Source organism: Sturnira hondurensis, unplaced genomic scaffold (assembly GCF_014824575.4).
Source record: "Sturnira hondurensis isolate 20B ecotype Veracruz unplaced genomic scaffold, ASM1482457v3 Scaffold0016184, whole genome shotgun sequence".
Taxonomy (NCBI): domain Eukaryota; kingdom Metazoa; phylum Chordata; class Mammalia; order Chiroptera; family Phyllostomidae; genus Sturnira; species Sturnira hondurensis.
In genome coordinates this window covers 3,369,666-3,392,752 of record NW_028088815.1, presented here as the reverse complement: position 1 = coordinate 3,392,752, position 23,087 = coordinate 3,369,666, and the positions used below count along the sequence as shown (strand labels likewise).

General features: G+C 41.3%; 1 protein-coding gene across 1 annotated transcript in view; it reads left to right on the top strand.

Moving 5' to 3' along the window:
• The window catches only part of CLYBL (citramalyl-CoA lyase), a 271,761-nt gene extending 268,514 nt beyond the window's left edge, over positions 1-3,247 (top strand). Inside the window, exon 8 of the mRNA XM_037065807.1 lies at positions 2,465-3,247. Within this exon, the coding sequence (XP_036921702.1) occupies positions 2,465-2,560 (96 nt within the window). The 3' untranslated portion in view covers positions 2,561-3,247. The remainder of the gene's footprint in view (positions 1-2,464) is intronic.
• Positions 3,248-23,087: the final 19,840 nt, after the last annotated feature.

Here is a 23,087-nt window from a genome sequence, read left to right as displayed (position 1 = left end):
GTTTCACAAAGGAAGTTAAGCAAAATCTGCCACTAGAAAAAAGAAATTATCTATTTTTTCTTTAAACACTACATAAAACACTACATGAAATATTGCATTTTTGATGTGCATGTGGAACCCAAAGCAGGTTCGGGGTACATGGCATAGACCCAAAGCCATCATTTTGATTTTCTGCACATCATTTTGATTTTATGTACATCTATGCTATTTCATCTTGCCAGCCTATTATTTAAGCTTTAGCAGGAAAAATGCCCTGTTTTACAGGACCATAATCTGCTTGGTGGGTAGATAACCAGGAGGTCTTTGGCCTTCGTCATTTACTCCAATAAGGTAACTAGACTATTGCCTTATAAAACAGCATGAGCCCCATGCCCTGATTTAATGTGTCATGCTAATAACCCACAGAACATCCTTGGAACTTCTACCAAATTCATAAAATTGATCATAGTCACAGAGATGACCCAAATTAGTTCTAGGCTGAAAAAATTAGTCAAAGGCCAATCTGAAAATATAAATAGTAAAAACAACAGTTGGAAAAAAGCTAGAAATGACTTATTGTACAGGATTTTAGTCTACACTGGTGTTCATATGAATCAGATTTATCATTCCAAGGCTGAAAAGGTTAAGCAAATACAGTCATGCGTCATTTAATCACAGGGATACTTTCTGAGAAGTACTTCATTAGGCTATTTCATCATTGTGCAAATTTCATAAAGTGCACCAACACAAACCTTGATGGTATAACCTACTACATGCGTAGGCTATATTATAGCCTATTACCCCTAGACTACCAACCTGTACAGCATGTTACTGTACTGGATACTGTAGGCAATTGTAATGTGTTGCACTATGACATTACAATGGCTATGACATCACTAGGCAATAGGAATTTTTGGCTTCATTATAATCTTCTGGGACTGTTATATATGTGGTCTTGGTCATTGACTGAAATATTGATTGTGGTGCATGACAGTACTGGTGAAAATTCTAATCCTAGTGGCTTTTAAATTTATTAATTGAAAGACAAATTCAAATTCCCTGCCAACTTTTTTTTTACTTCCATCCTATATACAATACTGTGTTATTGTGGAAGATGCGGGTTTCCAGAGAGCCCAAGAGACCCATCCAGGAAGTATTGAATAACGATGGCATTGATTGTTGACAGGTAGTACTTGTGAAATCCAGAAGTAGATGGCAATATATGCAAATAGACCATCAGCTAGGATTATGACTCTTCCACTCCACCTACAGGTCTCAAAAGTCCTGCTTCCCACTTCCTTGCCAACATCCTTGCCAACAGGTAGAAGGAAGGAGAATAAGATAAAGAGCTGTGATTGCAAACAGCAAAAATAAATGATTAAAAGAACATAAATATCCAGACATTAACTTCTATTCTGGGCATGCTGCCTTCTCTCCATTAACATTTTCTTTTTTTTTTTAAGATTTTACTCATTTATCTTTAGAGGGGAAGGGAAGGAGAGAGGGAGAGAAATATTAGTTGCCTCTCGTGTGTTCCCCACTGGGAACTGGCCTACAACCCAGGCATGTCCCCTGACTGGGAATCGAACTGTGATCCCTTAGTTCACAGGCCTGCACTCAATCTACTGAGCTACACCGGCCAGGGTAACATTTTCTTTTTCTGATACACTAAAGGAATTATCTAATTATCTAAATGTGGGGGTCTTTGATGAAGGCTTGAAATTCCGAGACCCAATTATTAACTTTTCTTTGTCATATGACCTTAGAAAATCACTTTACCCCGGCCCGTTTCCTAATCTAGAACAGGACCTAGATCACATCTTGCACTCAATAAGTATTTCCAGAGATTAAAAAAATGAATCTGTAAAATTAGGATAAGCCAGGGGAGATCAGAGATTTCTTCCAGTCTCAACATTCAACAGACCTATAATTTTTGTATTACTGGCTCCCTCATGTCCCTTGTCATTCTGATCCTCTTCTGCAAGTGTGTACCAACAGAGACATCTTTTTGTACTCAGTACAATCCTACCATACATTTTTTCATCACATGATAGTGTTACTTCTGAATTAAGTTACAGCAAGAAGAAAATATTTTGCTGTTAACCTGTTCATATATTTTTTCAAACAATAATCAGTTGCCAGAGCATATTACTGTTTTAAAAGTTCTATATATTTCAAAACCTGTAAGTATTTACATTTTCCTTCCACAGTTGTTTTCTGCTTGATTTTATGAGTTAAATGAACAGTTTCCAATACCTTGTGTCTGATGTTTTCCCACTCCATTAAAATGCTAAAAGATTTTTTCCTCTTTAGAAGGAAAAAGACCTTTCCCCTGCAATTTACTCTGGCTTTCTCAAAAGTGTGGTTGAAAAGTCAATATAACCTGGGCGGAATCTAAAATGTTCTTGTTGTACAAGTGTGTGCCTAAAGGAAGCCTATAATTTCCAAGTGTTCTTTCAGGAGGTTTGTGTTCTCTGTTTTCCAGGGAGCCTTTACTTTCCGAGGGAGTATGATCGACATGCCATTACTGAAGCAAGCCCAGAACATTGTTACACTTGCCACATCCATCAAGGAAAAATGATCTGTTAAATTAAGGTCTCGTCATGTGGGCTGAACGTATACAGCGGGTTTCTTAAAGACAGACCATAATACCCAAGGCAACTTGTTAGTATGCCAAATTGGAACTTTTCTCAATTTACAGTTCATGTTAATAACATTTGTCACTATTGTTATCTCAGTGGCCACTTATTCCTCTAAATGAACTTTCCTCTTTTGGGTTCCAAGTTCATGATTTTGTTGTTCATTTATGTGTTATAGATACGGACTGTTATTTCACAGGGAGATAAAATAATAGGGAATGATATATGTGAGGGGAAGTTAGGTCTTTCTTAATATGCGTACTCACTTCATCCTCACATTAGATGTTTCCCATTTGTTCACTTGACTCCATAAATAATTTTAAGAAAGGCCAGGCTTTTAAAAAATAATAACTGAATGAGCAGATTGTGTTTATTTCAATAGAAATCTGATTTTTTAAAAAACACAACAGAGATAACATAGAAAGGTTGATTAATGATCAAATCAGTTTGTACAGACTTCTCCAAAAAAAAAATCTTCAAAACTGATTACTGTTAACCTCCACCCCCAAAAATAAAACATCCATCCTGTAACTGTTTGGTGGTGGCTGAGAAAGTCCGCATCCTGGATGAATACTTTGGGTGAACAGTTACCAACAGTTAAAAAACAAATGTGCATAAACAAAAGACTATCCATTCTCCTCCTAGATTTCCTTGTTTAACTGTTTGCCACTGAGCCCATTTCCCCTGTAAATGTAGGGCTGGGACGGGGCCCCCTCAGCTATAAACTTGTAGCCTCTAAGAAGACACAATGGGGCAGAGCTGGTGCATATGGTCCCCTGCGAGATTTGCATCACATTAGAGATGCTGCTACAGGTCGTATGGGTGGTGTGGTTAACGGGCTTAGTAAAGCTGTTTTGAAGAGGTTAACCCAGCTTGTAGGAAGGGTAAATAAACATAACAACCAACCATTCTTCCCTATTCAGCATGGTGCTCTTATATTGAAGGCTAAAGGGTATTGAAGCTGTGAAGGATCAACTTGTGTTTGCCAGAGGACGCCAGTGAAATTTGAAACACCAACAATCAGAGATTTTGTTTCTGCCCCTCATTAAATCATGAGCTTTTGTGTTGAGACTCTGGATGACTGTTCTCTAAGAAATTAACAGAATGGGAAGTTTTAAACTCTACACCACCCTTTTCATGACCCACACAGCAGCGAGGCTGCTGCTTTTAGACAAACACCACGGGGAAGGCTGTTCTGTTTATTTAAATTTGTAAATAGAAAACAGTTGTTTTTTTTTTCATTTTCATTTTCACCTCCTCCTCTGCTTTTTTTGTTTATTTCCTATGTGGCCTCTACTATGGACCCCAACCAGGAGCCTACTTTTCCCCTATGTCTTCCATTCCTTCAAGAAGCCCTAGAGGGAGTAGAACTGAAGGTTATATACAAGGAAACGAATCATGGAACCAAAGCAAAGTAGGAAGGCCCACACGCCATCATGCAACACACACTAGCCAAAGCATGGCAGGAAGAGGGGCAGTTCAGTTTTGATAGGAATACCAGAGGAAATTGATCAAGGCAGAAAGTTTCTGAGGAAACACATTCTTGATTAACAAACTAATACTCCCAAACACGGAATCCGTAGAGATGGCTCTTAAACAGAAAAGGGATGTGCCCAGTGGTCCTACCCTTCCTTGGGCAGCACAGCTCCCTTCCTTGGTGCACTCCCTTTAACTACTCACAAGAGCACTGTCACCCTTCACCTTGGTTGCTCTGTGATGTTTCAGAGATACCTGGAAAGGGAGGTGGGCGCTATACACATCCTCACATGGAGGGGCTGCAAGGAGGAAGCTAGCATCTCTGCCAACTTTTGAGATGACTGGACTCACCTCCAGTGAGGTGGACTCCAGCTAAACTGGGCTTCATGACTGCAGACGGGCAGTGGGCAGCAATTACAGGAGAAGTATCCCCCACTCCACCCCACTGTTGCAACTCTGCCCATCTAGGCTGTTAGCCAGGTGTGCACAAGGGTTAATCCAGGATCATAGGCAACCACACAGTTGGACCCCTCTGCTCAGAACACAGAGACACAGAACTGCTCAGAAGGCAAAGGCCTCCTCTCATTCTGATCTGTCACTCACACACACTCACACACACACACACTCCACTCAACGTGCAAAAAGTGTAGGCAGGGACAGTCTTAAGCAAAAGAGGAAAATAAAAACGTTTCTTTGGCCCTGGCTGGTGTGGCTCAATTGACTGAGTGCTGAACGAAAGTGTGGCCAGTGCAATTACCAGTCAGGGCACATGCCCGGGTTGCGGGCTAGGTTCCCAGTAGGGGGCACACAAGAGACAACCACACATTGATGTTTCTCTCTCCCTTCTCCTCTCTCTAAAAATAAATTTTAAAAATCTTTTTACAAAGTTACTGTTAAAAACATTTAAAAAAGTAAAAACTTTCTTCGTATTTCCCCCACAGGGAACCCCCTACTTAAACCCAACTGCCCTTTCCATCCTCTGTGGTGGTCCAGATAACCCCTCCAGGCTCTGACAGAATGAAAGGGCAAGATGGCCTAGTCTCTACCCGTTACATAGTCAACCCCCAAACCCTACATGGGGGTCTCCTCCTACCATGAGCTCCCTGAGAGCCAAGCCCTCCCTGTGAGGGAACCTCAGATGCACAGGTGAAGGCATTTGGACCTTGGGTAAAGCAGATTCCTGGGCATGGTCTCTGCCCACATCACTAGCAGACCTGTGGGTTCCTAGGTCCCCAGCCAAGTTGAACCAGCCACCACACCCTTAATCTCAAACTGCACTTTGTTCAAATAAAACCACCTTGCTATTTTAGTGTCCCCAAGTGTCAGATTTACTATCTTCTTCATAACCGCTTGGTTCTGATTATGGTAGGATCGTGAAATAGGGACCCACAAGAGCCAAAAATCTGGACCCACTATGAGCAGAGACTCTAGTGAGGATGCTGGAAGAGTTTAGTCAGGGTGAGAGACTTGTGCCTCATTCCTTGAAGAACAAAATTCCAGGACAAGGAGATGCTGGGAAACAAAGTATCATTACTGTTTTCCTACCTGCATCTCTTTGGAGCCATGGCAGGGGATGGGAGTGGTGGCTGTAGATATCACAGGGAGGGTGGGAGAGAGTGAGGTGGGTCTGGGTGAACTGATCCCACTTGACTGATGGCAGTACACAACTGAATTTCCAACTGGAAATTCTCTGAGCTAGGAGTGAATCACAAAAAAGGGACTTTGCAGTAATCTGATTGATTAAAAATCATACCTCTTTATATTTTGCACAGCTCATCACAAGCTGCTTTGCCTTATCATCTTCCTGTTATTAATTCTTGGAGCCTAAATTATGAGCAACACTATTAAAACATTATCAGAACTAATGAGAAACAATTACTTAGAAAATGAGCCTAGACAAGATTGAGTTAAAAACATCAGTGGTGATCACTGTAGATTAATTTAATAAATCATCAGGTGCAAAGCAAGACTGACTGTTGCAAAACCCTGTCACAGGAAAATTAAATGGAGATTTTTTGCATAATTTTTTCATTAATCTCAATAGGACCCGTGTGGTGTAGATTGTTTTATTCCCCTAATACCTTGCCTGGGGGGGGGGGGGGCNAAAATGTTACTATTCACATTGGGGACTTTTCTCCATTTCAGGTTTCGGGGGGGCGGGGGAGGATGCCCAATAATGTCTTCATTGTTTTACTGAGGTCTTAATGACAATCTGTGACAACCTCATTTTAATGTATAGAGGATTATATCAATCCAATCATGTTTTATTGAAATGTTGAGGGAAACTGGTGAAGTCAGGCACCATCCCAGAGCACAAGTTGGGAAGTTCCCAGGCATCTGGAGCCAGTCCCTTCAGATTTCCAAGTGTTCAACCTCTGGCTCTCTGCTGTCTTCTCCAAGACAGGCTGGGAGAAGTGTCCTCAAGAACGCAAAGGCTTTATGCCTCCAATTTGCATTTGAAAGTAACTCATTGCCTGGCATATTTTGCTGGGCAAATGGAAAAAATGTAGGCTTCCCCCCTTTATGAAAATAGATGTACAATTATCATTAACACCTTGTCAGAGCTCGGAAAACTCACTTTCATTGGCTACGTTAAATTTCTAACGATATCTTAAGGGGGAGTGTGGGGGGCAGAATACAAGCGGGATTTTTTGTTTGTTTTTAAAGAAAATTATGCTTTTACGGTTTTCATCTTATCTTGGAAAGCTAAATGTCTTGCGTTTTTACTTTTACCTCTAGTACTTTGAAGACAATCGATGGTACCAATCAAGTTATAAGATTATCAGCAGCATCTCGTGCATATTCGTGCTGGCAAGGGTCACTGAGCCCGTTTGTAACCGCAGAGCTTGGGCCTCAGGCTCAGGAACACTGTCCCCCCAGGCAGCCCAAACGCCCCCTCTCTCTCCCGCCCCGCCCCCGAGGTTTTCATGTGCAGTTTAGGTGTAAAGTAATTAGCTGGTCTCAACATTTAAATGTTAAAACCTTAGTCATTCTTTCCACGCTTTATTTTAAATTGGGGTGGGACTGGGGGGTCTAAGAGACAGAAAAAAATGGAAAATAAATTATTTTCCCAATCCTACGTAGTACTTGAAATCTTGTGTAGAGGAACCACGCAGCTTTTCTGTTGTTCTGTGACCAGTGATTTTTGTTGCTGTTGAAAATTTGTTTACATACCGGCAATTAACTGGCTGCATGTTTTCTCCCGAATCAGTAAGAATTGCCCAGGACATGAAGAAAGGGGCTGTGTAGGAAGGAACCGAAATCATCGTCAGCGCCTTTTGCAGTCGTTGTTCGCTGCCCATCGAACCCTCTTTCAGCTCAGGGAGCTGAGCTTGTAGATTTTTTTTTTTATTTTACAAAATCTTTTTGGATTTGTTTGTCGCTCGCGCCTTTACTTTTTATATTCTAGTTTCTCTAAACTTCCCTGTTGAAAGTTCTACTGTTCTTTGCTTCCAACAGAAAGGGCCCGGCTAGCAGAAAGACCTGTGCCCTCTCAAAGGGGACACTCCCAGGGCCCAGAGGTCTCTGGCACCCGCGGGAGGAGAGCTGCAGGCTTCGCAGGCACTGTCCGTGGTGGTCGCTTCGGGCTCAGCGGCCGTCGGGACTGCAGGCGGGGTGGGCGGGAGGACCCGGTGGCCGAGACTGCGGCCACACTCGCCGGCCGAGGGCTGCCTGGAGTCCGCTGCAATGGTGGCAGATCAAAGGCTGCCCAGTGTCCCCGTGGAGCCCGGGACAATCCCGTGCCTTTGTGCACTGTTGCTAGGAGCCCAAAAAACTAAGAGAAAGTGTCAGGAGCATGTTAATCAGACTCGTTACAGTGTAACAATAACGTCCCTCTCGGGTCTCCCAGGTCCACAGCACACTCCGCGCACCCTGGGTGCAGGACCGATACCTGCGTGGGGCCCTCGCGCCTGCCCTGGGGACCAGCTGACCCCTGTACCCCAACAGCCCTCAAGTTGGTGCCTATGCCAGTTGCAAGGATGAGGACCTAGGGTCCCTGCAAGCTACGGGTGCATCTCCAGCATCCTGGTCTCCTTGACTGGAGCCCCATGCCTTTAACCTATCCAGCTTAAGGCTGGGTCCATGGTATCCGCAGCACAAGGGACTTTCGTAGGATCTGGATCCCCTTGCTTTTCAGTCATTGAGTTGAATTGTCCACGTTATTCAAACAAGATATTAGAATCAGAAGAAAAATGAACATTTCATTTAGGGTAGAGTTTGGGTGAGAGTGATCTCAGAAAAACTCAAAAATCAGCATTGCCAATTTTCCTTTTACATGCCATATACTTTAAGCAATAATCAATACCATTTTTGTTTTTTTAAATCACTTTGCTGATTTCTCTCAACTTTGAGAGAATCTCTTTATTTGTTCATTTATTCATTCAACAAACATTTATCAAACCCAACTGGGTGCCAGGCAGCTAGTCTGGAAGTGTAGGACTGGCTTCATATGCACTTTTAAAATGAAGATGGCCTTATGTGAAGTCAAAGAGGAGCAAATACCTAAAATACCACCAGATGCCAAACCACAGAAGTACCATTGGCTACAGTGATAATAACAAGAGATAGAAATTAATAATTTAAAATGTTTGAAAAACTACACACCATATGCTTGGAAAAACAGCCACTGTTTCACCTATTTCATCTTCTTGTCTGCTCTTCCTGCCCGTGGGAGCTCAGCCAGCCTGCAGTCCAGAAGTGGAGTCCTGCCTGAGGTCTGAGGAGTGAAGTCAGACCTGTGTGTTTGTAAACAGCCTGTCAGCCTTGCTGAAGGAACACTCTCTGGGTTTTGGCCCCTTTTCCCCTTGGCCTTACAACAGGAATTACAAAGCTGTGCTCAGGCTTAGGGCAGAATTTAGCCGACTCATGATGTTTTTCTCCAATATGAGCTCTTATTGAGGAATCAACCCATTCAGAAAGGGCAAAGCAGACCACACTTTCAGAGTGTAACTGCTGAACCTGAAGTTAAAGACAAAGCTTTCTATTACAATATAGAGTAGAAAAATCCACTCTGGAGTCACCTTGCCTACCTGTTGGAGGAGAAATCCTGTAACTTAGTTTTGTTAGATTTCTCCATTGGTCAAAATCAAGTTTTCTCTCACTGTGTGTGCAACATGTAAACATATAGAAAACTGGATGTGATCCCAGAGATTAGTCTAAGCCCTGGAAGGAACTTTAGAGATAACCTTTATTACATAAATAAGAAAGTTGGTATACTGAAAACTCCGGCTTAGGAAAAACAAGGGAGACTAAGCACTGACTATCACATGATGTTAAAATGTCTAGCTAAAAGGGGAAAATTCAATGAAAAGGAACCAGATATTTTTGTCTACACAATGCCAAATAGCTGTTTGGCTGGGTTTTGTTTTCCTTTTACATAACAAATCAAATTGCCTTAGTTATTCACACACACTAAAAAAAGGCCAAGAGAAAAATGAAAGTCCCATTTCAGATGGCTTTGTGGTAGAGAATTCCTTCAAAAGACTACACACTATGGGCATCTGGCTTAACTTTTTTTTTTTTTAATGGGCTCTTTTGAGTTCCATGGAAGGAAGAACATAAAAACCATCATGAACTTCTGGCTTAGATTCCCTGGGAAAACTGTGTTAATGATCCAAACTCCCAAATGAGGAAAGGAGCACATCTGTTTCCTCCATCAGATTTCAAGAAACTGGAATTTCTGCAGCCATTTCCAGGGGAGCTCTATGATGCTTCTTCCAGAATGCTATGAGGAAGCTCTGGCCACTGGAACCCCACCGGCATTTCCACACCAGTGACACTTTGCCTCTCTCAAGGGGCCCTGACTATAGCTGCAGCGCCTGATGCTCCTTTATAAAGCTTTTGTCTAAGATGTAACCAACTCATCCCTCTTTACTCTGGCAACAAACTCCTAGCCATTATTCTTCAGGTCGCAACTTGAAGGTCACTTCTGTGAGATCTTTCTAACTTCCCAGGGAAACAGGTCCTCCCCTTTAATTTTTTTTATTTATTGTTGAGAGAGAGGTTCCTTTGTTGTTCCACTTACTTATACATTCGTTAGTTGATTCACATTCATTGGTTGGTTCTTGTATTGTATGTGTCCTGACCAGGGATTGAACATGCAACCCTGATGTATGGGAACAACACTCTAGCCATCTGAGCCACCCAGCCAGGGCTGGTTCAGATTTCTGTTTGTAGCACTTTTTTATGTGTGTGTGTGAATGTGCCCCTAAAATAGTGTGACTGCTCTGAATATTGGGCGTTGCCATGCACCTCCGGATCCCTCTTCTGCTCATCTCCCACCCTCAGCAAGAGCTCGATAAAAGTGTTCATTAAAATTAGGAACTGAGTCCTCCAGCAGACACTTTGGTTTTGATCCTGACTTTATACTTAATGGGTTTTCTTATATTCAGACAAGTCATTTATTCTATCTGAGCATCAGTTTCTTCAACTCTAGAATAATATTACCTAACAAAGAGTTGTTATGATAAAGCAATGGGCACAAAAATTTAGCACCCCAATCACCCTTCGAGAGCCTCATATGCCAGCGGGGGAAGTGCCTCTGAGTGCCTCTGAGGCATAGGCCAAGGTGTCACCCTTCCCAAGGCAGCTGCATCTGGTAAGCTTTATGTTATGTACATTTTACCACAATTTAAAAAAAGAAACTTTTAAAAGAAAATTGCAGTCAAAGAAAGATAAATGAAAACTATAAATAAACATACATATAGTACTTTTTTAAAGCACAAAATAAAATAAAAATAAATAAGCCCTGGCCAAGTAGCTTAGTTGATCAGAGTGTTGTTCCAATAAACCAAGGTTGAGGGTTCGATCTCCAGTCAGGGCACATACAAGAAGCAATCGATAAATGCATAAATAAGTGGAACAACAAATCAATGTTTCCCTCTCTTTCTTTCCCCCTTCCTCTATCTCTCTAAAATAAATAAAAAATTTAGCCCTGACTGGTGTGGCTCAGTGGGTTAAGTGCTGGCCTGTGAACCAAAAGATCACTGGTTTGATTCACTCTCAGGGCACATGCCTGGGTTGCAGGCCAGGATCGTAGTGGGAGGCACATGAGAGGCAACCAAACATTGATGTTTCTTTCCCTTTCTTTTTCCCTCCTTTCTCCTTTCACTGAAAATAAGTAAATAAACCTTTAAAAATAAATTTCAAAATAAGCAAATAAAAAGCACCTAGCATCATGCTTAGTGAGTAGCAGGCATTCAGTAAAGATCAAACGATTTCCATCCAGGTGCTCGACCTGTGCTACAGTCCAGGGTGGGAATCCCATGGCAACAAAGCTGGCTGAGAAGTGGATTTCTATTAAGTGAACTCCATTTTCCCATTCTCCTTTATTGGGAGGTAAAGGATATGTTCTCCCAGGAAAACATTTTGGTGGGGCCAATCCCTGGACATACTGGTTATTGAGAGCCATGTGCATTCAAGGGGAGCTTTGTGGCTCTTTTGTTGTTCAGAATCTCCTAGTCCCATCCTTGGACTATGGAAATTTCTCTCAGTATGGAGCAGTTCTGACTAGAAACTCATCATCATTTTGTACAACCCCTTGATTTTATAGAAAGACACTGAAGCCCAGAAGGATTATGCAGTACTGATTGTGGACTGAAGGGGGCTCCATTCACATAGGAAAAATAAAATGTGAATGTGCCTCCTGGAGTTGTATGAATATTGGTCCTTCTAGTGGACTTGTTCAAGGTCCCTCAGCTGTCAAAACCAAGTCTACAGCTAAAATCTCAAAATTAAATCACTAAACCACACAGCTCCATATTCATGAATGCTTCAGATTTATTGTTTCACATTAAGTTCCCCATTAAGGAACCCTCGAGTGAGTTTTTTGAAACAATGAGAAAATAGCTGAAGCCTATTTTTCAATAACTGGCTCCCTCAGAGACAGTGCCTGACCCAGGTAAAGATATTTGAGCCCATCACAATTCAAACAACTATACTTAAAACACAGCCAGGAAGTTCTGCCACCAGAACTTGCCACCCTGCAGCAGGCTTGCATAGACCCCTGGCCACACAGGTTCTGATCCCTTCCAAGACTAAACAGTTGCTCAAACACATTGCAGGATTGTCCACTGGAGACTGTTCTACAGCTGGAGAATGTCTTGGGTGGTCTAAGGAAAGGAGTCCCAGTAGAGGGATGAAGGAACAGGACCTAGACCTCGAGGACAGAGGGTGACCACACCAAGCTGTGTTTACTCTCTGGGCCTCCAATCAGCTCTGGCCTCATTCCTGTGGCCTTCATCATTCTATGTGTCATTGGTCATTCTATCTCTTCCTACTGTGGTCTGCTTCCACTTCCCTTTTCCTGATTCTTATTATTTTACCTTCCTCTCTCTCCTCACAATTCCAAATGCAAAATTAACAAATGTAGGAAAGAAAATGAACTTCTTAAATTCTGTAGGCTTTTTTCTGTAAAATATATATTTTTTTACTAATTCTGTGTCTAAGTTTTGGAACTAAATCTGGTGTCTTAAGTTGCTTGCTGGATGCGCCATAGTTTCTCATTTACTGTGAAGTTGGCATAGGAAGTTTATTAGCCCATTTTATTGCGGAGAGCCTGAGTGCAGAGGACGGCTCATGTTATACTTTGGGAATTAAGGTAGAAATGTCAGTGAGGCTGTTAATTATTCAACAAATTAAATGTTACTGCCAAAGCTACTATTCCTAACACCCTCCATTGGATCATGCTGCCTTAGTGCAGAGTCAACATTCAGACTCAGTTTAAGCAATAAAAAAGATGAGGATCTGTCAAATCAGTATTGGTTCTTTATGTTTTAATAGAAAGTATTTGAATATGCAGCCAGATATTTTCAACTTATGGCAAATACTCAATTTTAGATTACTGAGGATGTCTTCCCCTCTAAAAAATGATTTTTTTGCAATCTTGCTTTGTAACAAACATTTAAAAAAATAATCAGTCTTTGTGTCATGTAAAGAACTTTAAGTTGTGATATACATTTATGAGAATATTTAAGGTAAATATTTTCAAAATAAGAAGCAAATGAAAGGGTCACAAATTTGCATGCATTACTTCTGAAAATGCAAACATTTAAAATGGTTTAATCAAATAGCACCATTTGCCTTTTTCCTTCCTTCTCAGGAAGCATGTGTGTTAGATTAGTACTCAGAAGAGAGAATGTGTTTTCATAGCCTCCAGTGCACACTTATAAAAACTTGTGATGATTTTAAGACTGCACCTTCATTTTTTGAATTTTCAAAACTTTTACACTTTTTTTTTAAACAACACAAAGACTGAAGAACCCCTTTAAGAAATTTTATACATTCCCACAGAGTCCCAGTTTGTTGACCTTCCGGCCACAGAGCAAAACCTTTCTTTTAAGTCAGGCATTCCCCATTGGGAAGCGCTCCAGCTTTTTCTCTTTATGAGGATTTTAAACTGCTGGACTTAATTTAATTACTGTATTTTGTACATAACTCCCCAAAGCCCCAGGGCATGAGCTTGACTTAAAAAAACTTTCAAATGAATATCTTAAGAAATGCACATTTCTAATAGTAATATTACTTCTTTCACTTGTATTTCTAATCTGACTACCAAACATGGATCTTTCTGTTTTCAGATTTATTCATGGAGAGGTTACAAACCTCAGCATCCCTTTGCCACAGATACTCTTACTGAGTAGACATGGGATGTAGCCACTTGAGTCCTTAGTGTGGAACCTAGGTTTCATAACAAGAAAATAAAAACCATCTCCAGTTTAATTACATTTAATTAAAAGTTAAAGGTGACATAGTCTTCAAGAAAAAGGGTTTCTAGGTAGGCAGTGCCTTGAAAACAGTAGCATGCTGTCCCTGTGGCTGAAGTCTGCCACCGCCTCTCTCTATAGTCTCTGTGATTCATGCCTCCCTCAACATCAACTGCTGCTCCTGGACCGCAGCACAGGCTGAACACACACACACACACACACACAAATCGTCATCCCGAGCTAATAGCAAAGATTCATTATCTTCATTTCTCTCCTATCTTAATCCATAAACATTTTCATTTGATTATTTTTATTTCCATCTGGAAATAAAAAACTTTGACCACACCTTGACTCTCAAAGGTGAAAAATACTTTGTTTAGTAATTGATTTAAAACTCAGTTAGGAGCCCTGACTGGTGTGGCTCACTGGATTGAGTGCCAACCTGTGAACCAAGGGATCGCCAGTTCAAATCCCAGTCAGGGCACATGACTGGGTTGCAGGCCATGTCCCCAGTAGGGAGCATATGAGAGGCACCCACACATTGATGTTTCTCTCCTTCTCCCTCCTTTCCCCTCTCTCTAAAAATATACAAATAAAATCTTTTTAAAAAACCTCAGGAATACTGAAACATGGGACAAACATAAAATTTCCAAATTCATAAGATCTGCCCAAAATACTTCATGGGCATTGTGTCACTTATGAAGTAAGTTTCATTAGGATTTCTGAGATCTCTGAATTTAGGAAGATGTTTTAGAGCAAAATCAGATTTAGGTGAATCTGATTTTCTTATTTACTTTGATTTAAATTTCAAAGTAATAGAAATAACCATTTTGGTGCCAAAGAATGACTTCAGAGAACATCTAGGCCAATGGCTCTGGACCTTGGCTGCATATTAGAATCACCTGTGCAATAAGTAAACCCCAATGTCTGGGTCTCACTGAGACTCATTAAATAAGCCTGTAGTCGGACCCATCATTTTGCTGTTGGAAAGTGAAACAACCAAACAAAATCCTGAAAGATTTAAGTGTGGCTTTTACATTAGCAGTCTGCCCTGGTTGGTGTGGCTCACTGGATTGAGTGCTGGCCTGTGAACTGAAAGGTCACTGGTTCAATTCCCAGTCAGGGCACTTGCCTGGGCTGCAGCCCAGGTCCCCAGCTGGGGATATGCAAGAGGCAGGCAACTGATCAATATATCTCTCCCTCTCTTTCTCCAACCCTTCTCCTATCTCTAAAAATAAATAAAAATTTTTAAAAAAGAAGAAAGAAGTCTAAGGTATGAAACTATACTGAGATTTGGGAACTCCTGGTCATGCTAAACTTAAAAAAGCAAACTTACTTAAAACAAGTAAGTTTCTGTAATTACATTTGAGCCACATAAATAGTGAAAGAGTTGATTGATTCCTCCCACATGATGTGTTTTCTAGTTTTATACACATTCACATCCCTGACTGATTACAGAAAATACTGGAATAGCCATTGCCTTGAAATTGTTTCACATTTAATTTTTAAAATAAAGTACATTTGTATGGATGGCTGTCTTTCTATAAATTTCACTGAAAAGTTTGAGTTCTTGAGCAGCAGCAGCATGCAGCATGACTAATATTCTTTGAATTTGTTTTTTAAATATATCTTTAAAATATGTAGGCAGAAAACAATATTTGCCCCAGTATCATCTGAAGAACTCAAAACACCTGAACTGTAAAGCTTTAAATTGTACAGTTTTCATAAAAATGGAGGCAAAGATCAAATATATGGTGATGGGAGAAGATTTGATTTTGGGTGGTGGGCACACAATGCAATACACAGATGATGTAGCAGAAATGCACACTTGAAACCTATATAACCTTATAACCAATTTACCCCAATAAATTTAATTTTTTAAAGAGATTTTTATTTATTGATTTTTGTAGGGAAGGGAGAGAGAAAGAGAGGAAGAGAAACATCAATGTGTGGTTGCCTCTCATGCACCCCCAAGCAGGGGCCTGGCCCACAACTGAGGCATGTGCCCTGACTGGGAATCAAACCAGCGACCCTTTGGTTTGCAGGCCCACACTCAATCCACTGAGCTACACCAGCCAGGGCAATACATTTAATTTTTAAATAATGAAGGCAAATGGATGTCAGTCAAATAGCAACTCATCTGAGTGAGTCTCAGGGTCTCAGGAAGACAAGAGTGACCTCAGCCATGATCTCTGACAGCTTCAAGAGTGCCAGAGAGCCATCATGATGAGCAAGGGTTCCATCTAGTAAGAAACCTCAGCTGTCGACTCAGCAGGCCCCTTAGCCATCTTTGTAAATGTTTACCCTCACCCCACATCCAGTAAGAATAGCAAAACAGCACCTCCCTCACCTTTTCTGCTCCCCCTAGTCTGCCTTCCTTTCCCCTTCCCCCATCAGGAATGACATGCTTCAGGTCACCATGAGAAAAAGAAAACTCCAGTTCTTTTGACTTGAGGACCTGGTCCTCTCAGGCCAGGACCTCCCCTGAGAGATCCAGGAAGCTTTGATCTCAATTATTTGCCTTGGGCAGAAAGATCTCTGGTTGGCCACTCCTCTAGGGTCCTAATAAGGCCTGGACCAGAATCAAAGATGCAAACTTTTTTTTTAACCTAGGGACTGAGATGCAATGATTAAAACTATAGAGTTACTATCAGGTGATAGGTTACCATATGGCAGATCTATACAGAATACATTCACTCATTCACTCCTCCAACAGATGTGTATTAAGCTTCTATTATGTGCTTGTGATAAGTGATGTCACTGTGTTAGTGATGGGATAAGAGGGTAACTCTGGAGGTGCCCCAAGTTCCTGTAGTTCCACAGGAAATGAAAGCAGGATGGGCAGCTGAGGGCTTTCTTATTCTGATTCTGCCCTTTCCCCAACTCTATTCTAATTATTCTTCATTATCCTTACAACAAACATGCAAATGAACCAAGAATCTAGCTCAAGGTCTGAAATGAAGCAAAGAAACAAAAAGAAAAGAATCTAAAAGTATCCCAGAGGTAGATTCTTATGCAGCCATAAAAAAGAATGTTTACAGAAAGTTTAAGATTTTTACCCTGGACAGGTAGCTCAGTTGGTTAGAGTGCTGTCCCCATATGCCTTCATACATGTTCGATCCCTGAGGGCACATACAAGAACCAACCAATGAGCCTTGGCCACGTTGCTCTATTCCAAAAGGTTGTGGGTTCAATTCCAAGTCGGGGTATGTATGAAGGCAGTTGATTGATATTTCCCTCTCACATAAATGTTTCTCTCCCCCACCCCTTCCTCTCCCTGAAATCAATAAACATATCTTTGGGTGAGGAAAATAAATAAATAAATAAATAAATAAATAAAATTTAAAAAATAATCAACCAATGAATACATGAATAAGTGAAATAACAAATCAATGTTTCTCTCTCTCCCTTTATCTCTCTAAAATCAAAAAATAAAAAATTTAATGACAATGCACTGGTTAGTGTGGTTCAGGGGACTGAGTGCCAACCTATGAACCAAAGGGTCGCTGGTTCAATTCCCAGTCAGGGCACATGCCTGGGTTGCTGGCCAGTTCCCCAGTAGTGGGTGCACCACACATTGATGTTTCTCTCCCTCTCTTTCTCCCTCCTTTCCCCTCTCTCTAAAAGTAAATAAATACCATCTTAATAAAAATTTACTGGCAAGGAGAACTGCTGAAAACAGTAATGTGAGTTTTTTATTAATCATTAAATTTATTAAGCTTATTAATCATTTTTGAAATCCAAACCTCCAAGAGCTAGTGACAGTGTGGTCAGGTACAATCCTCTTAAAAAATACTTGGCAATGTGTATCAACAGACTTATTGTCATTTTCTCGTACCTTTTAAATCTAGATCTAGGAATTTATCCTAAGGAAATTCTGTGACCCTAAATATAGAGAAAGCCTCATTCAAAATACTACTTAATTGGCAGTTGCATCATTTATTTTTAAAGATTGTATTTATTTGCTTTTAAAGAGAGGGGAAGGAAGAGAGGAAGAGAGAGAGAGAAGCAGCAATATGTGAGAAATACATTGATCTACATCAATCAATTGCTTATCTCATACCCCCAACCAGGGACCTGGTCCTGCAACCAAGGCATGTGCCCTGACCAGAATTGAACAAGCTACCTTTCAGTTGGCAGACCATCACTCAATCCACTGAGCCACACCAGGCTGGGCAGCAATTGCATCATTTAAATTAGAAAGGTAGGTTTAGTAAACCATGGGAAATTTACTTAACGGAATATTGAGGCTTATGTTTCTGAAGAAAATGTGAAAATGCATTTAATATAAAGTTAAGCTAAAAACAGATAGGTTCGATTTCCAGTCAGGGCACATGCCTGGGTTGCAGGCCAGTTCCCAGCAGGGGGCTCACGAGAGGCAACCATACATTGATATTTCTCTCCCTCTCTCCTTCCCTTCCCCTCTAAAAATAAGTAAATAAATAAAATCTTAAAAAAAAAACAGATAGCAAGCTGCGCATGTAGAGTCTGGAGCTAGACTGCCTTATTTGTTGAGTAACCTTGGGTAAGGTACTAGCCTCCCTATATCTCAGTCTTGCTATCTGTGAAATGGGGTAATAATATTACCTACCTCATAGGCTTGTTATGAGAATTAATGAGTTAATACATATAAAGAACAGTATCTGTCACATAGTGGGCCCTCAGCAAGTGTTAGCTGCTGCTATTATTACAATGTGACTACAACCATGTTAAAAAGGAGTAACAATATCAGAAGAAAATATGTCAAAAAGATAGCAATTACTGCATTTGGATGACAAGACTATGGGTGGCTTTTAGGGTTTTTTTTCCTTTTACATTTTTGTATCTCCAAATGTTTCATTAAATATATGTCATCCCTGACAGATGTGGCTCAGCTCGTTGGGCGTCATCCTGCAAAGTGAATGATCACCAGTTCGATTTCCAGTCAGGGCATATGCCTGGGTGGTTGTTTCAGTCCCTGGTCAGGCACATAGAAGAGGCAACTGATACATGTTTCTCTCCCTCTCTTCCTCCTTCCCTTCCTATCTCTGTAAAAATAAATAAATGTCAAATATTTATATGTCAAAGTGGAGCTAATTACAAATAAAAATCTGTTGAAACCCTGCTTCTGATCATTATAGCATTAATTACACCAAAAAGACCCTAAAGCGAGGGGCCCTAGCAAGCAGTTTTTATATGAACTCAAAACATCCTGCTGCCGGGAGAAGCACAGGCTGCCAAAGGCCTCATTCTGACACGGGCACTGTGGGCCCTTTTCCACACTGTGGGGACAGGCTCAGCTGTGCGGGGTAGTGGAATGCGCCCAGGATTCACAAGAAAATGACCTGAGTTCCAGTCGCACTCTGCCACCCACACCCAGTGGGTTCTTGAAAAAAAACTTTTCCTTCTCTTTAAGGAGGAATTTCTGATGTAATTGACAGCCTCGGAGAATCAGAAAAACAGTTGAGGGAATTTTTTAGATACTTCCTCTGTGGTAGAAAAAGAGATCATGCAAAATACTCCACTCCAGGTGTCAGATCTCAAAATTCCTTCTTCCAAGGCAGGGGGACCTTCTGCTTTGTTTATACACCTGGAGGTGGTGTGAAGGGTGTTTTTGAGGAGGGTGCTCCCGGGCCTTTTGTGGACTCATTCCTGCTTCCAAGCAGCATGCTACAGGCAAGCCTTCAAAGAAATACCAGAAACCAAGTATACTACCTGTCATCACTTAATAATGCTTGAAGCTTTTCATACAACAACAGGGGATGGAGCAGCCCTATGTTGTGTTGTGAGAGCCTAATAACTCTTCCATCAGTTCTGTACCAAAAGGGCTATCTCTTAACTTTTAGTATTTGATTTTACTAATATGGGCAACCAATGTCCTTGGTAAGTAAGATAGGAATTGCAACTTTATTTCATCACACAGTGTGGCAAGGAGGGAATTAATAATCTGGTATTCAATATTTTTTATAAAACAGATATGAATGAAAATTTTTAAATGTCAACATCATTTTTCTATATCTATTTTTGTAAGATTGGAATTTAACCACAGGGACAGGAAGTTTATCTACTTTGTTAATTTCTGGCATCTAGTATGATACTTGTCCTTAATAAATTTTTGTTAAATGAGTCAGTTAATGAATTAATGAACAAATGAGAGATGTTCTCCTCTATGTTTATGTTAGATGCTGAGGATACAGAAATATGTAATTCACTCCCACTCCTAAAGGTTCATTCTAGTGGCAGAGCCAGACACACAAACAGGAAAATGATTCAGATGCAAATGCAACTGATTCCTAAAATCGTACCACTTAATAGTCTGTATTCATGTTTCAGCTCTTCTCATGTGTCAAGGTACAAGATAATCCCTCCCTTCAAAGTTCATAGTCTGGCCTGGGAAACAAACATGAAGCATAGAATGCACATGGAAAGCAAACAGAACTATGTATATGATAGAGAGGCAATTCACACTGATTCAATCATGTGGACATTGGCATCAGATCGCTCAAGTTCACAAAGTTGGGTGACCTTGGGCAAGTTGCTTAGCCTCTCTGAGTTTCATTGTCCCACTTATAGAAATGCATATAATACTAGGACCTATCTCATAGAGTTTTATGAAGAGTAAATGAATTAATACCTTCTAATACACTCAGGATAGTGCCAAACCTGTACTAAGTACAAAATATAAATATACATGAAATAAAGAAATCTGTCCTCTGTTCTCTAGTTTTAAACTATCATTAAGAACTCTCTGTTTGGCTTTCTGTTTGTGCATGCCTGATTCTTATTCCCTGATAGGACTTGTGACTAAATGCAGATCCAAAGCTATGGACTCAGGTTAGTTAATAAGGGAAGAAAGGTTATATTCCTATCTGTTTGTGTTACATAATGAGCAACTGGACAGAAGAAAGAATTCTTAAAGCCACCTAAAAGAGGATTGCAAATTCATTCTAACAACCACTAGTTTTCCTCCCTGTTTGAGGACAGATTGCTAATCATCTTCAGTATTCTTTCTAACTGAATCTAAATTAAGACTCAGAATTTCTTTGTAAACAGAGTCCTAGAGAGTGACTGCTAACCAGAGCCTGTTGATGTCTCGGCCTAAACCTTACCTCTGGACCTCAGGGTTGTTTTCCACAGCCCTTGCAGCCAGAGCCACTGTGTGACTGCATTTCTCTGATGACTGAAGTCCAGCTCTCAAAATGCTCTACCAGACCTCACTCCTGACAAAACATAGTGCTTTTACTTTGCCCTCCCTTGAGGGTCCATGGTTACCAGCTAACCCTGGGACCTCAGCTGTGCAAGTTACTTAACACTCTTTTAGCCTCCAGTTCCTTCTAGGTAAACAGGACCTCCCTTTCTGGTTGTGGCAGATTAAATGTGATGTCATAATTGGACCCCACTGGAGTAGGTTCTCAATAAATGGTAGATGCCATTATTCCTAAGCGCAGCTCTCTCTCCCACCAGCCAGACACCACGTTTCATAACTTTACCCCCAGGGTCTGGTGTAACATAAAACAGGGCAAGGTTACTCTTGTTTAAGTCATTGTTGCTCCCCACTCAACATTAACTGTCCATGAACTCATCACATGAACTTGGACACCTGGGAAGAGGTGAAGACCAGCAGGGGTGGGAAGGGTGAGGGTTGGGGAGTGAGGGGATCCCAAGGTGTGTGCTGGGACTCCACCACAGACCCTATTGGGAAACAATGGGAAGGGGCATTGAGAGAGGTGCTTTTCTCCCATAAGTAAAGTGCCTTCTGGCAAGGACCAAGGGTGAGACCCAATGGATAGGACCCTCCTGTCTGCCTTCTCCAGCTCCTCTTAAATCAGGGCTGACTTGCCTCTCTCTCTAGAGCCACTCTCATTACCTCCTCCCAACTGGACCTCAGTGTGGACATCTCAGATATCTGTTCTTGTCCACTAGCTTAGTAAAAAGGTTTTCCCCTGAGAAGCTTAGCTTTGGCCTTTTCCCTCTGCCTCAGTCTACTCCTCTGACTCTCCTTCTACCTCTGACCGTCTTCCCTTTGTCACTCAGCCTCCTCCTTCCGACACTACTTGACCTCCTCTTACCAAGAATGTGTGTGATATACACCTACCAACACACAGAGGAGCATGTCCTATTTCCCCCAACCAGGGAAAGCAGTCTTGTACCCTTTGGACCCAGCCCAGTCTCAAGTACAGCAAACTAGTCAAGGGTTGGCTAATCAGTTATCCATGGGACAGCCTGTGGCCCTCTTTTCCTCCCTGAACCCACCACTCTTTCTGGGCCCAGCGTGCTAGTCCACTCCTCCAGACCCAGAGCTCTTCATGTGAAGGCTCTGTCAACATTGCCACAGTAGGCTTCTATTCCCAGAGTATGCAAGTCAACTGGGAAACAAAATGAGCCCAAGTGGAAAGTTGCCTTACAAGGGAGCAAATCTGGGCAGAGAGAGCACAGTGCAGTGGTGCTCTGCAGGAGAAAGACTGTGCATTCACTTCTTGGCCAATATAATGTCTACATTAAAAACAGATTTGTGTGGAATGCAGCCGCTTCCTTTAATTGCTCCAAATAAATATCCTGTGTAATTTTAAGCCATATATTACTAGGAAGTGCTTAGGGGCATTGTTTGCTGAGAAAGGCGTTACATAAATTGAAATTCCTTTTGCTCAGAGCTGAGTCCTGAAAGTTCATGTGGTGAGAAACAGTTCTCACCATGAGCAACTGTGAATTGTATATAAAATTAAATTTTCTGCTTAAAATCTGCATTGTTAGACCTCCTGCTGGCTGCCACCATTTTGCTGAAATAAGATACTATTTGTGGTAATGGCAACGAGGGAAACCTGTTATCATTGATTGTAAACTGGCTTCACTCCTACGGCTTAAAAATCTGGAGAGCTTTATTGTGCAAACATTGTATTTTTTTTACAAATATTACAGAGCAAAGCTTACTACTGATTCAGCAGCCAGGGTGCAAGAGGGTTTATGATGAAACCCCCAAAGCCCTAAATCTCCTGCACACCCAACATTGGACAGCAGTTAGGGCTCAGCAAGGTGGAGGACACCAGCAGGAGAATGAGACAAGCATATATAAGGATGCGCTGTTTTTTAATTTAAAAAATATTTTTCTTCACCAGGACATTATTATTTGAAAAAGAAAGGAAGATAAAAGAAAAGATGAGGCCTAGGAAGAGTTCACATTTCAGAGCCCACCTGCCCAGGCTCCTGCCTCAAGAACTGGCAGCTTTGCCTTTTAAGGGTTTACACCGCCGTAACTAGCCTCTCTCTCCCTGACTGCCAGCCTCCAAGCCTCAATTCTGAGAATCAGCCCTAT